A 15,770-nucleotide genomic window follows, 5' to 3' on the forward strand; every position below is an offset into this window, starting at 1 on the left:
AATTAACAGGTACACAGACCTTACTGGATCAAAAGGATATTTTGACACCATTCTTGAATTTTTTTTTACTGCCGATGAAATTTTGACATCTATATGGTGATAATTGACTTCTCTGCTCAGAAGCCCTTTCTCCGCCCCTACTCGTGAAAAGGAGAGCTACAGAAGCTAACATCAGGGGAAGTGGTACCCAAAAGTACCAGCTGTCATTTTGTGATTGTGAGCAAATAAATACATCGGTCTATTCCCTCTCGGCCTCCTCATAATGTCTCACTTTAAGATCATGCATTGCTTAATGAAGTTTTTGCCCTACCCTATCTATTAAGTACTCAATGCAATGTGTAATTACGTTAACAACTCTAAAATATCACTAATTTGTGCTAAGAACAATATAAGACGAGAATTATGTCGCCTGGTCAATTAACCATGGTAATGACAATTGCAAGATGTGAAAATCGACGAAAACGCCCTCAAGATCCAATTTAACTTTTGTTAAAGCAACGCAAAAGCGCAGATTATGTCCGCATCATTTCAGAAGGGCACGGACAATTTATTTGTTGGGTACATTTTGGAAGCGATTTTCCCATCCTAGATGAATTGCGAGAAAATGGAAGTTCTTCTTTAGGAGTTTTTGTTTGGAAAGAAAATTGATTTAGCCTCTGTTTGATAACTCAATTCAGTATTTAAATTTAATGGATGTAGACCTTAATATATTCAGACCGTTTGATAACCACAAAATTGAACATTTGAATTAATTAAGTGGCACCGAATTTCTTAGACAGAACTTGCTCCCAAAATTAAGTGATAACCTATTCACTTATCAGTGAATATAATATGCACCCAAATGTATTAGATTCAATACTTAACAATTCAATAACTTAATACATTCAAATTTCAGATTTCAGGTTTCAGACTTTAGTTTTATCAAAAGCACTCTTAATTAAGCTTTACCTTTGATTCTGGCTAGTTTCTTTCTTTTCCTGCTTCCTATTCGAATCAGTGTTTTTTTTTAAACAATGCGATTTCTCAATTCTGTGGATTTAATAAAATTCTGTTTTGTTTGGGCTTACTTGTGATTTTGTAGTTTTTGCGCAGCCCATATGTCAGGCCCATGTGAGATATTAGCCTCTTACATTTTTTTAAAGTTTCCTGTATCTGCAGGTTTTTTTCTTCTTCTTTAAATTAAATAAAAATTGAAAGAAATCTCGCGCTTTCTCGCTCCACTGTCGCTCTCAATCTCGAACTGAAACAAGTCTGCTAAAAACCCTAGGTAAAGTTCCCTATTTCGATTTTGACTGGAATTCATTTCTTCTGGTTTTAGCTCCATTTTATTGTTTCTCTTCCGTTGAGCAAAAACCCTATTCCTTTTTATGCTTTGTGTGTGTGTGTAATTTTTTTTTTTTTTTTTTTGTCTTTTTGGGTTTATATAACCTTCTGTTAATTTAGGAGAAATTATAGAGAAAATTTGCTTAAGTTTCTAGCTCTGCTTATTAGAATTTTTATTAAAAAAAATGATGATGCATTTCATTTAGAACTGTGCTTTCTTGAGCTGAAAAGGTTAATTTATCAATGTTTCTTGCTTTGTGTTGGATTGACTAATTATTTATTTTTGAAGGGAATTCAGCATGTAGAAGATGGTAAGGTTATTTATGGTTTTGAGGATACGTTAATGTTGAAAACTGATCTGGTATTTTTATGTAGCCTGGTAGACTTGTGTTTGTGTCTTAGAATGTTTCATTGGGTTTTTATAGGGACTTGGTATTTGACTCACTCAATTTGGATTTTTGATTCGCCATATGACAAAAAAAAGGAAAAAAATGAAATGCTGCCAAAAGAAAATCATAAAAATGGAATGCTGGGCAGTTCTTTGTAGATACAAGGTTGCGTATGAAAAGATTTTCACGTATTTACGTTCATCGGGCTGCCTTTTTTTTTTCGCTGTAGTTCCTGTGGTGAGGAATGGAAGTAGACGAGGAGAATAGTGTTTCAACTTCAGTTACAGAGCCTATGACCGTAGAAGCTGATGGTAATCAGACTGTGGTATCTGGAGTTGGCGGAATTTCTCTTCAACCAGTCACTGCTAGTGTACCACCTACAATTCCACCTCCTCCTGTTATTCCTAGTATTGCTTCAGGACCAATTGTGCCTCCTTCAATTCCACGACCATTGGCGCCTATCCCTGTTCGTCCTTCTGTATTAAGACCGCCAGTGGCACAAAATGGAGAGACTAGGGGGAGTGGATCTGATTCCGATGAGGATGAAGCAGGACCCAGTCGTGGTACTACTGGGGCATCTGCTGAATATGAGATTTCAGAAGAAAGCAGACTGGTTAGAGAACGGCAGGAGAAAGCCATGCAGGAACTTCTGATGAAGCGACGTGCTGCTGCTCTGGCTGTGCCTACAAATGACATGGCTGTTCGAGCTCGTCTTCGCCGGCTTGGTGAGCCAATTACCCTGTTTGGAGAGAGGGAGATGGAAAGACGGGAACGTTTGCGGAACCTTATGGCAAAGCTTGATTCAGAGGGTCAGTTGGAGAGGCTGATGAAGGCTCATGAGGATGAAGAAGCTTCTGGTTCTGCTACACAAGGGGAGGGACTTGAGGAAGATATTGAATATCCCTTCTACACTGAAGGGTCAAAAGCGCTTCTTGATGCTCGAGTAGACATTGCTAAGTATTCTATTGTAAAGGCAGCTTTGCGTCTTCACCGTGCAAGGAGAAAAAGAGATGATCCTGATGAAGACTTGGATGCTGAAATAGATTGGGCGTTGAAGCAGGCGGGGAACCTGGTACTTGAATGCAGTGAAATTGGAGATGACAGACCCCTTTCAGGTTGCTCCTTTTCATGTGATGGAAAGATGCTTGCCACCTGGTACCTCTCTCTCTCTCATGTGCGTGCACACATGCACCCACGTCCACGTGCATGTACAGCCATGTGTGCTAGTCGGTTGTATATGATTGTTGGTTAAACTTTGTGTTTTGTGTGTTCCACTGAGATCTTGTGTCTCTGGTGTATTAACTTGCATAGCTTGCATGATTTGGAATTCATTTTAATCTAAGATTTAAGTTTTGAAATCTTAATTGGTTGAGGCTGAATGTAGTAACAGTAGGGGTATTGTTGCCTCATTTTAGTACTAGGATCAAAATGGTAGATATATATAGTATACTTGCACCATGGCAAGCATACTGATATGGTTATGAAAGAGAATTTCATGTTAAATAAAGCTGGACTTGTTTCTGAAAATATATAATCTCCAATACGTGTGAGAAACTTATAGTAACCAATGCTCATTTGCTATGTCAACTGTTGAATGAATCATTATAATGTTATTTTTTAGTAGTAATCATCATTAGATGAGGTCTATTGAGGAAATTTTTTAGTTTGACAAAAAAAATTGAGGAAATTTTTTGCACAGGTATTTACATTGGCTGCACTGATATGAGCCAGTCTCTGCATATATTTGTCTGTCATGATATATCATTGTTTTAAATGTAAACCAGATCCATTTCGTGGCTAAGGCTTTACTAGGTACCAGATATCTATAGGCTAGACACAGTCAGTAACACCCACACATTCATGGGCACATACATGTACATGTTTGTATTTTCATAGCACTAAGAGTATCCTGAAGCCTGTAGGTTTGCAATCTGTTTCATTGAAATTGAGAGTTTAGGTCTTTGCAGTCAATAATTACTTTTGTTTTGGTTTAGCTCATGATGTCTATCCAGTTCCAACTGCCTGTTAGAGCTGAACTTTTTGGATTATATGATTGTTCTTACTGCATGCATCTTCGACTTCACTGTATTTTCATGTCCAAATGCTGTTATATTACTGATATTCTATACACTCAAAAGAGTGTCTGTTAATTTCTGTTCCATCCTTTTGCACAATCACTTCAGTTGTCTAAGTGGAGTTGCAAGGACATGGAGCATGCCTGAGGTAAAGAAGGTGTCAACCTTGAAGGGACATACAGAACGAGCTACAGATGTGGCATTTTCTCCCACCGGAGACCAATTGGCAACAGCTTCTGCTGACAGGACTGCCAAATTGTGGAACAAAGAAGGATCTCTTTTGAACACATACGAGGGCCATCTGGATCGCCTCGCGCGTATTGCATTCCATCCATCTGGAAAGTACTTGGGAACAGCTAGCTTTGACAAGACTTGGAGATTATGGAATGTGGAGACTGGTGAAGAGTTACTCCTCCAAGAAGGTCACAGTAGGAGTGTGTATGGAATCTCCTTTCAGAATGATGGTTCCTTGGCAGCGTCATGTGGACTGGATGCGCTTGTTCGGGTTTGGGACTTGAGGTCTGGAAGAAGCATTCTTGCCCTGGAAGGCCACGTTAAGCCTGTGAGATTATTTCTGCCTTGATATTATTGGTTCCCCCCCAAACCCCCCCCCCCCCCCTCTTTTCCTGTTTTTACTCCTGACATTTAAAAGAGAATTGGGTGCTCAAGTGTTAATCAGAGGATTTTCTACTTTCATTTTTTGTAGGTTCTTGGTGTCAGTTTTTCTCCAAATGGTTATCATTTGGCCTCAGGTGGTGAAGATAATACTTGCAGAATATGGGACTTGAGGAAGAGAAAATCTCTATACGTAATACCTGCTCACTCCAACCTTGTATCTCAAGTAAAATTTGAACCTCAAGAAGGGTACTTTTTGGTTACAGGTTCATATGATACTACGGCTAAGGTATGCTCTCTTTATGTCCAATTCAGTTGTATCTTTTGGGCCTTTTTTCCTGTTTGCATTTATCTCTGATTTCTGATTTATGCCACTAGGTGTGGTCATCAAGAGATTTTAAGCCCATCAAGACACTGTCTGGGCATGAAGCTAAAGTGACGTCACTGGATGTCGTAGGAGGTAAAGGAATCTTCTTTGAATTTTTGTTATTCGTATTCTTGTTAGTTCGAGTAAAATAGTTGCGTGAGCGTTCAGTTCTGCAATTTTGATCTTTCTTCTCTTGCTCTCCTTGCATACATATGGAGATCTTGCACAATCTTGGGTGATTTTCAGACTTTGGATAGATGTCTTCAAGTTTTGTGTTTTTTTTTAAAAACCCGTGCAAATTTAGCTTGGAGCCATGAGGTCTTAGCTCGCTCTTTTTCATGTCCGTTCAGTTTGTGCCTTAGGGAGCATGTATGAAGTTGCAATTCCTAAAATATTACTGTTGTTTGAAATTGAGGCTTGCTATCTGTCAATCAAATGTCATTATTGAATGGTGAATGCATTTCTGAGCATTTGAGATGATGTGTATCTTGTGGTAGATAAAGCGTGAAACTTTCAATTCTGTGAATGGATAACTAATTGATCAGATTTATATATTGCAGATGGACAATATATTGCAACCGTTTCACATGATCGCACCATTAAGCTTTGGTCTGGAAGAAACAGTGAGAAAGAGAAGACGATGGATGTCGATTGATTGAGATAGTGGAATGAGCAAAGCATGTGCTGCTGTTAGTGTGGAAGCTTGGGCTGCATATTTTGACATACATTGGCAAATAGGGGCTCTCTTGCCCTTTAAACATGCTTGATATACGTGTTTTGATCCTGAGGCAATCAATTTTGTCATCTAATGTTTTTGTCCAAGTATTGCAATTAACTCTTTGAATCATGGTTAAAAGATGGAGCAGAATATGCCCCGGCATGGTTAAAGCGTCCTGTTCCCATAATTTTACCATTTTAATGAAAAGCCAACAAAGAAACTGAAAAATGGTAACTAGGGTGTGAGCACAATAAATTTAAATGCAGGTTAAAAGGGAAAGTAGCAAATCATCAGTCATTACTCATGAGAGAGAGTAACGTAGAGTGCTTTCTTTTTTTTTTTTTTTGTATTTTCTTTTTACTTTTATTTATTTTTTTTAAAAAAAGGAGAATGAAGTGAGAATCCAGTAAATGGGCTACATTAGTTGGAATTTTGTTATTGATGTTGATCAATCCTAGTCCCGGAGATTATTACTTCTTCATAAATCTCTACCAAGTTTTAGGCCGAATATACAATCAAACCATTTTTGTAGTCAAATTTCTTGGATTTTGAGGAGTTGATATAATTAGCACTACTGAGTTTGTTTCTCTATTTACTCTTTGTTCCTTGTTTCTTGTTTTCAATTTTGAAGCGAATTTCTACTCAATGCTTTGCTTTTGGGCATGCAAACACTCCCTTTTTTTTTTAATTTTTATTTGTTGTTTGTGACTTTTCATCTACTACTAGTAAGGACTAAAAGCTTAGCCAGGAGTGAATTTGCAATTGCTGGCTTTCAGTTGGACTCCTCCATTTTTGTTCGATCAAATTAGTTGAACCTATTGTGAGAAGCGGATTCCATCCCGTTTGCATATGTACATACTGTATAGAAACATAAAGGGATAATTGCAGAAAGGTTTCTGACACTTGCACTGACCTCTCCTGTGGTTTGAAAAATTGCACTGAGCTCCCCTGAACTTACTAATCCTCTGCAAATTCAGTCCAAAACGATTAAAATATTGTTTTATGCGGTGAAATTAGAATTTTGTACCAGATTTGCCATTTGTGCTATGTGTCCAATGAATGACAAAGTACTACAAATCAATTAACAATTAATAAACTTTAATGGGCATAGTTTATGGGCAAATACGCATTACCCATTTAAAGTACCGGCTCTTTATGGATATTTTATTTTCAAACATTTAATTTATGATAAATATGTCAATGTTTGTAAGTAAAATTCAAAAAGTGTTACAGTAATATTCTTACAAAAAAGAAATCGGTAGGTTATCTATTTAATATAAATTAAATATTTTTAAAAAAATAAATGACCCATAAAATATTAATTCTTTATGACATTCATCCATTAGATGAGTAAAGTATCGGCTTTTTATAGGCATTTTATTCTGAATTATTTAATTTATATTAAATACATAAATGTTTGTAATTAAAATTGAAAAAGTATTACATTAATATTTTTACGGAAGGAAAACTGGTAGGTTTTGTATTTAACAAAAATTAAATATTTGAGTCACGGAAATATTTGAGAGTATTAATTTGAGAGTTTTCATCTACTACTAGTAGGACTAAAGCTTAGCCAGGACTGAATTTGCAATTGCTGGCTTTCAGTTTGACTCCTACGTTTTTGTTCGATCAAATCCTATTGTGAGAAGCGGATTCCATCCCGTGTGCATATGTACATATTCGATAGAAATATAAATTGTAGTCAAAATTTTGGGGTCTAGGTCAAGAAGGAAATTATGGTTTCACCATTATCAATAAACTATGATTAATTATCAGTATACTTGAGTCACTTACATACGATGCACTTACATCCTGTAAATTAAAGCATCCAATAAAAACTCCAATTTCATACGTTCTTTAGCAGTTTTTTACAAGTCTTTAGCTCTCTCATATTGCTAGCATAAGACGAAAGAGAAATAAGAAAGTAGAGATTTAGGCAGCCAACCCTAGATTAGATCCAAACCACCGGAAACTCTGAAAAAGATACCTTGTTTTTAGGAGCCTAAAAGACCAAAAGACGGTGTAGTACCCATTAAAGCCTTTCAGTTGCAAAGCAGGCATCAGGGGAAGATCCGGTGAGGCACAACTCCTAAGCACAAGATTCCCATTTTCACAGCATCAGAAGGAAAATTTGGATTTAAAGCAAGGAAGGTAAAATCTCAGTTATCTTTCTTAAAGTATCTAGTAGTCATCAATTTCTTAAATTCTAGTTAATCATCCTGATATTTTATATGAATTTTGAACCGCCTTTCCAATTTACATCCACTCCAGAAAACGCATACAGATTAGCATTACAAAGCCTCAGACAACCAGATACCTATTATTATTTTGACAAAATTTTAGAGGAAATTGAAACAACAGACCAGTGTTTAGCACATATACAAATAGAAGAAGCTAGATTATCTAAAGTAGCACACCACCATCCCGCATCATTTCTAAAAAATTTAAGACAAGCAAAAGTAGATTTACTTTGGCATAAATACTCTGAATTAAAATCAATAGAAAGACAAAAATTAGAAGAACAAGAAAAATATAAAAATAAAAGGAATTTTTGTAATAAAGTTTGTAGAACATCTGATTAACATTTGATTAATCACGTAAGACTTTAATTAGAGCCGTAAAAGTCCATAATTAAACACTCTAGTGGTTGGACTTTTACGGCTCCAATTAAAGACCTATGTTAGGACTACACTATGTTGGACTATGTTGGACTTTTACGGCTCTAATTAAAGTCTTACGTGATTAATCAAATGTTAATCAGATGTTCTACAAACTTTATTACAAAAATTCCTTTTATTTTTATATTTTTCTTGTTCTTCTAATTTTTGTCTTTCTATTGATTTTAATTCAGAGTATTTATGCCAAAGTAAATCTACTTTTGCTTGTCTTAAATTTTTTAGAAATGATGCGGGATGGTGGTGTGCTACTTTAGATAATCTAGCTTCTTCTATTTGTATATGTGCTAAACACTGGTCTGTTGTTTCAATTTCCTCTAAAATTTTGTCAAAATAATAATAGGTATCTGGTTGTCTGAGGCTTTGTAATGCTAATCTGTATGCGTTTTCTGGAGTGGATGTAAATTGGAAAGGCGGTTCAAAATTCATATAAAATATCAGGATGATTAACTAGAATTTAAGAAATTGATGACTACTAGATACTTTAAGAAAGATAACTGAGATTTTACCTTCCTTGCTTTAAATCCAAATTTTCCTTCTGATGCTGTGAAAATGGGAATCTTGTGCTTAGGAGTTGTGCCTCACCGGATCTTCCCCTGATGCCTGCTTTGCAACTGAAAGGCTTTAATGGGTACTACACCGTCTTTTGGTCTTTTAGGCTCCTAAAAACAAGGTATCTTTTTCAGAGTTTCCGGTGGTTTGGATCTAATCTAGGGTTGGCTGCCTAAATCTCTACTTTCTTATTTCTCTTTCGTCTTATGCTAGCAATATGAGAGAGCTACAGACTTGTAAAAAACTGCTAAAGAACGTATGAAATTGGAGTTTTTATTGGATGCTTTAATTTACAGGATGTAAGTGCATCGTACCCAACATTGGTTTGGGACGTATGCCTTTATAGACTTCTTGTGTAAACTGTGCGGACTTAAAATTTTTTGACTCAAAGTCCGTGGACATGACATATTAATTTTACGGACTTAAGACCTTCTGAAATCCGTAAAAACATCAAATCAATTTTGCCTAACTATACAATGTGGCCGACAACTAATAAAAGCATTATGACCGACCTATACATAGATTCTAAATAAATTTGGCCAAACTATACAATGTGGCCTAAAAGCTTTATGACCGATCTATACATTATAGCTTTTGACAAGATGGCCGAAGAATTATCCTTCCATCATATTTTCGATGTTGCTCATTTCTTCTGGTCCTATTGTTTCCCAATAATGATCATCATTATATTCTTCATCTGCTTCGATATCCAAATGCCTTGCTCCTGTGCTCATATAATATCCTTCCAAATATTTTTCAAAGACTTCTGGATAATTGGTACTTATAGTGAAATCTTTTTCTAACTTAAACCTGTATGGGACATATATCTTTTGTATCTTATTTTCATATACTAACCTAATTCCATTTTCCCATTGATCCATGAAATGTCTGTAAGCTAATTGGATCATTTTAGCATTTATCAATTGTTCTTTTAATTCTAATGGACATTCCACTAGACTGCTACTGATTTTCTCTAGTTCTTCTGTCGTTCTCCTTGCTGGTGGTATATTGCTGACTGTAATCATCATTCTATGTATTGCTGGTTCTATATCAAAAAGTCCTATCCATTCTGCTGGCGCGGATTTGATATGTACAGTTGCCCACTGTCCATAGTCTAACATTTTTCTGATGAAGTATCCGAGATGAGTTCCAAGACAATGAGTATCTTCTGGATTTGTAACAATAATTTTTTCCAGGAATCCGGCATCCATAAGAAACTGTGGTGTTAAAATAACTCTTTCCCCATTTACTCTTAGTATCTTTGGGGATGAATATTTTGATAAGATAATAGTGGCTCTGAGGAAAAAATTACTAAGTGTATGTATACAATGGCTATTTATTTTCTGGTGGTCACAGGCTTCTGGATTGTTTGGGCAATGTTTTTCTGGGTCGATGAAGAAAGATGGATGTAGTCTAATGGCTGCTGTATTTCTAATTGGGTCTTTTGCTATTTCATAAAAGTATTGTTGGACTGCCATTAATTTTGAATAATATTGGGCTTGGGCTTTTTGGCTAATAATTTCTTGGATATGTAAAGGGAGGAAACTAAGTAGGTGATATGGTTTAAAGGATATTCTGGGCTTAAGAAATTCAAATGGTCTTTCTGAAATGGGCTTTTCTTTTATAAAAATTGTCTGTTTTATTGGGCCAGATGAAGAACTGGCCATTTGAGATGCTGTATGAGACAGCCTTCCTTTGAGCTCCCCAATCTTAGAAATTTGTGAGAGAATAGTATCTCCTTGTGAGCCTGAGATCTTATACATTTCTTTCAGTTGTTCGGTTAAAGATTTTATCTTTTCTTTTTGAGAAAGATCTTCTTCTTCAAAATTTCTACACTTTAAATTTAAACTTCTAATAGCTTGCTCCATGCTCTTACAATGTCTACAAAATTCTATTCTATTTGTGTTATCTTTTTCTAATGCATATTGATAATTTCTACTGCTACTAGGGGCATCTGTATTTTGATATACTGGAGCCCTCATGCTGTCCATGCTAGCCTTAGGATCTACATAAAATGTTGTTCCTATATTATGCCTAGCGAATTCTAGTGCTTCATGTATGCTATGAAATGCTTTCCATAAAGGATTATGAAAATGATTTATTTGTTCTATAACGGAAATCCATTTGGAATAAATTCCAGGTATTTTTCCTTTTACCACTACATAATATGAAAAACTTTGTTTTGGAAGATTACTAAGATAAAATGCTAAGATATTAAGATTTCTAACTTTATCAGTGCTATTTCTGCTATTCCAGAGGTTATTTAAGATATCCTGCTGGATGTCTTCTAAATTACCTTCCTCTTGACTATGGAAATGTAGACTTGTACCTTTAGGGTACTTTGTAAGTTCCCACTGGCCAATTTTGACTTTCTGGAAGTTATATGCCATCTTCTGAGAGATCAGAAGAATTGTTAAATAGTCTTGATAAAAAATCTGCTAAATTATTATCTTTACCTTTAATGTGTTCAAAAACTACTTTATATCTATTACCAATAATACTATCTACAAAATTTAACCATCTTCTAGTAGAACTTCTTTTTTCATTATGTTTATCAAAAAACTTTTTTATTGCTTCACAGTCTGTTCTAATAGTTATTTCAGACTTGTTGATTATAAAAAGTCTAAAATTATCCAAACTATATTTTACTGCTAATAATTCATTATCTATACTACTTCTATTGCCTTTTTCCTTATATTTACCACTAGCATATCTACAGATTTGTTCACTATTTTTACTACTATACTTATTTGGTTTTGCAAAAAGAACTGCTCCCCATCCGGTACTACTGCCATCACATTCTATTATCAAGTAATCTGTGTCTAATGGTAATTTTAGATCATGTAAATTGCCTATTGTTTGTTTAATTTCTTGTATTAGTTTGACGTCTTCTTTATTAAAGAATTTTTGTCCTTTTAAAGAGGTTTTATTATACAATGGTGCTACTAGGTTATTTAAGTTTTTAATAAAAGGTCTTGCATAATTTAATAATCCTAAGAATTGTTGGAGTTTCTTTGTTTCTTCTATCTTATCTGGAAATTCTAAAATCTTTTTACAAATATGTGGTTGTAATTTTATTTTTCCTTGTCCTATTTCTGTTCCTAAAAATTCGATATTTTTTCTAAAAAATTGTGCTTTTTTATTACTGATTATTATTCCATGTTTAATAAATTCTGAGAAAACTAATTTTAGATGACTTACATGTTCTTCTTTGTTTTTTGAAAATACTAATATATCATCTATATATACTATGACGAAATCTTTATATTTATTAAAAATATTATCCATTTTTCTTTGAAATATGGCTGGTGCATTTTTTAACCCAAAAGGCATTACTAACCACTCATAGTGTCCTAAAGGACATGTAAAAGCTGTCCATTCTATACTTTCTTTATGCATTTTTACCTGCCAAAATCCTGACTTACAATCAAATTTACTAAAAATATATCTATATTGGATTCTATTTATTAACTCATTTTTATCTGGTATATCATAGCTATCTTCTTTAGTATTGTCATTTAATCTTTTATAATTTATTACCATTCTACTTTTTCCCCTAACTATTTCACTATGTTTTTTAACTATAAATGCTGCACTTCTGTGTGGACTAGTACTTCTTCTAATTATTTTTAACTTATTTAGATCAGTTATATGCATTTCGAATTCTTTTATATCATCATTACTAGCTTCTATTTTTGCTGTACTAATAAGGGTAAAATACACGGAACCCCCTTATGGTTTCGCGAAAAGACACCTTACCCTCCTATGGTTTAGAAACCTACATATAAACACCCTAAACTTCATAACTAAAGTGGAAATTGACTTTTTAACTGGTTGAGTTACCGGTTGTAGGTCGAATACGGCGTGGTGGATGGGTGCTGACCTGATCATTGACTTTTTACCGACTTTTTAACTAAAGTGCGTATGTATTCTTGCACTCGCCCTACTTATTTCTGAGTTATCGGTAAGATCGTGAATCTGAGTTGAAAATGGCGTGGGATTATGCTGCCTTGATCATTCAACATTTAAGTGTCAGCACAATGTGACGTCCTATCATTAAATCAAACAGAACATAGGCAACCATTCCCCTACTGCCAATATTCCCACCTCCCTTTCCTCCAACCTTCTGGGGCCAAAAAGCAGCTGAAGGTATTAGATCCTTATAAATGGTCAAAATTGAAAGCAAAAGAACTGGAAAGCTGGGTGGACTGGAATATTGGAGGAGCTCAGATAGGGAAGCATGAGAGTGAAGGCTAGCAATTTACATTTCAGCAGGTAGTTCATCATGCCTGGACAGCGAGGAATGATTTCTGCCATACAGGCAACCGAAGGAAGATGCAGATGGAAGCAGAAAGTCTGATGTTACAGGCGAAAGATGCTATGAGAGTTTGGTCCTCTAAGGAGTTGCCCTACCGATGAACTCTTCTGAAGTAACTCTCTTCCCCCTCGGGGTAACCCTCCATTAAAAGTCGATTCTTTTCATAGGCGTCTTAGCTTTGTGACATAAGTCAGTAAGTAAACCTGTGACAGCTGAAAGGAACTAAACCTTGCCATCTAGTGAACTACGAAAATAAGTAAACAACTGGTGACAGATGTAACTAAGAACTTATCAAGCGCCGCTAAGTCTCGAAAGAGAGGAGAAAGAGAAAGCAGATGCTAACTTAACCAAAGGTTTGGGGGGCTGAAGCTGTGAACTCAAATCAGGTAGCTGGAAAGATCTTAAAAGAGAGATTCCACCTCAACCAGAATAAACCGTAGCTAAGATTCTGGTACTCACTCAACAACTGAGAGGAAGGCAGATTACTCGACCAATAACTATGGAAAGTAGGTACTAGCAGAGACAGAGGTCGAAGTGAGCAGAAGGAAAGCTTTCGTAACTTGTTGCAGCGGATGTTGCTGCTGAGAAATAGGACTTTGTCAGTTTGCTGGACCATTCTCTCGAATCTGTGGATTTCCTGGTCATTTGTTGTGGAACGCCCATGCATGAATAAAGTGAGACTGCTCGACAAGCAGAAAGAAAATTAAAGCAGCACGCCAATAGAGTTTCATGCATCTGATTTTTTGGTCAGTGGGAAGCTGAGGTGCTAACCACGCCGCCGAACTTGGATTACTATTGGAACCACCCTCCATCTCTTTCGTTTTCGACCTTTCTCCGCCTCTTCTAACTCTGAATCGATCAAGTTACCGGTAACTCAGTCGGTTATAGGTCAATTTCCACTTCAGTTATAAAGTTTAGGGTGTTTATGTGTAGGTTTCTAAACGATAGGGGGGTAAGGTGTCTTTTCGCGAAACTATAAGGGGGTTCCGTGTATTTTACCCAATTTTTAAATTTGGATTTAAAATATCTAACTTACATTCTGTTTTGTCCTTATCCCAATGAATAGTTGGATTTTCTCCAAAAATTTCTAATTTTTCTAATTCACTTATTAGTTGGTCTATATCTCTATGTCCTGTTTCTAACAGATCATATAATTTTTCATTATTTAAAATGGTTGTTATTGTGTCATAATTTTCTATCTCTAAATATTCTTCAAATTCTTTATCTTCTAAACAGTTTTGAATCCTTTGTGACGAATATAAAGGCCTTTCTCCAGTCATCTCCATATTGTCAAAAGAATTAGTTTTCTGATTCTTCCCCCTATATTCTTGGGTTGAATCATTCTTACAGCTACCTTTTATATCACATTTACAATTATCTTTTTCTTCTAGTCCTAAGAGTCTTGTAAAATTATTATCTTTATTTATTTTAAATTTATTGCTTGTCAAAAAAGTATTATATGGTAAAAAATGTTCTCTAAGGAATGTTAATCCTGTTCTAGTAAGAATCATGCCATGATATGCCTGTAAAATAAATGATAGTCCTAATATCATTTGATAAGGAAAACTTCTAATATATATTTCTGTTACAGGATATGGTTGTGTACAGTGTATGCTATCTATTTCAAAAAATAATAAAGAATTATGTAATGCTGTGTCATATGTATATGTACTTCCATCCATTTGTCTAGCTGTTCTAATATGGTATGCTTTTTCATAATATTTTTTTGGAATTAACTCTTGTTGGATTACTATATTACTAGCTCCTGTGTCTATTTTAATGTTTGAGAGTATTAATTTGAGAGTTTTCATCTACTACTAGTAGGACTAAAGCTTAGCCAGGACTGAATTTGCAATTGCTGGCTTTCAGTTTGACTCCTACGTTTTTGTTCGATCAAATCCTATTGTGAGAAGCGGATTCCATCCCGTGTGCATATGTACATATTGGATAGAAATATAAATTGTAGTCGAAATTTTGGGGTCTAGGTCAAGAAGGAAATTATGGTTTCACCATTATCAATAAACTATGATTAATTATCAGTATACTTCCAGAAAAGTCCCTGGATTCTGCAAGGGAAAAAAGAAACTGAGGGGGAAGGTCTGTCAGACAACTGCAAGACCACCCTAGTCCGTGTACACGGACCAGGAACGATCCTCCACTGCACTTGTAGCCCGACAACCGGTGCCGCAAGAGCTGTTAATCACGCTCTGATCAAGCAGTCATATTTCATCCACCAGACTTGGTTTCCTGTCTCCTTAGAACTCAAGGACACAGAGGTACGAGCCTATAGAACAGATCCTGTTCAAGTAAGGTCGTGACCTCTGTGCTCCAATCCTAGACCTATAAAGGGTGCATGGCTCAATCAATTCGTCGATGTGGGATATTCTTATGTTGTCAAATTCATTCCATTCCATATATACAGCAGATGCTATGGCCAACAATACAACTACCTTCCGGTGAATAATGGGTTACCGCTGACCATAAAAGACGGCTCACTGGAAAAGGGATTGACTCGGCCAAAAGATCAGGTCCTCCTTTGTAGTAGGAGATTGAATTGTAATGACATTTCTGGATTTTAGTCCATCAAAAAATGTGTTGCAATTATTCATATTCGATCAGAAAATAGGACTACTGAACATAGCGATTACCAGAAGGAAATAACACACCAAAATACTCTGAGGCAGTATGCTCCTAAATTCAGAATAAATTAGGACTTTGGTGGAGGTGTTCTCAATAGA

General features: G+C 35.6%; 1 protein-coding gene and 1 non-coding gene across 2 annotated transcripts; one reads left to right on the forward strand and one right to left on the reverse strand.

Annotated features, from left to right (window-relative positions):
* The first annotated feature begins 1,153 nt into the window (after positions 1-1,153).
* On the forward strand, positions 1,154-5,657 carry LOC113697386 (U4/U6 small nuclear ribonucleoprotein PRP4-like protein). The gene is made up of 6 exons (XM_027216982.2): positions 1,154-1,267; positions 1,942-2,867; positions 3,896-4,349; positions 4,494-4,691; positions 4,781-4,862; positions 5,330-5,657. Exons 2-6 carry the CDS (start codon positions 1,957-1,959, stop codon positions 5,422-5,424), a joined length of 1,740 nt encoding a protein of 579 aa, XP_027072783.2. The 5' UTR covers positions 1,154-1,267; positions 1,942-1,956; the 3' UTR covers positions 5,425-5,657.
* Positions 5,658-15,128: 9,471 nt separating this feature from the next.
* Positions 15,129-15,348, reverse strand: LOC113697655 (small nucleolar RNA U3). Its single transcript, XR_003449940.1, has one exon. It is a non-coding gene; the product is annotated as a small nucleolar RNA U3 (small nucleolar RNA).
* Positions 15,349-15,770: the final 422 nt, after the last annotated feature.

Source organism: Coffea arabica, chromosome 6e, assembly GCF_036785885.1.
Source record: "Coffea arabica cultivar ET-39 chromosome 6e, Coffea Arabica ET-39 HiFi, whole genome shotgun sequence".
Taxonomy (NCBI): domain Eukaryota; kingdom Viridiplantae; phylum Streptophyta; class Magnoliopsida; order Gentianales; family Rubiaceae; genus Coffea; species Coffea arabica.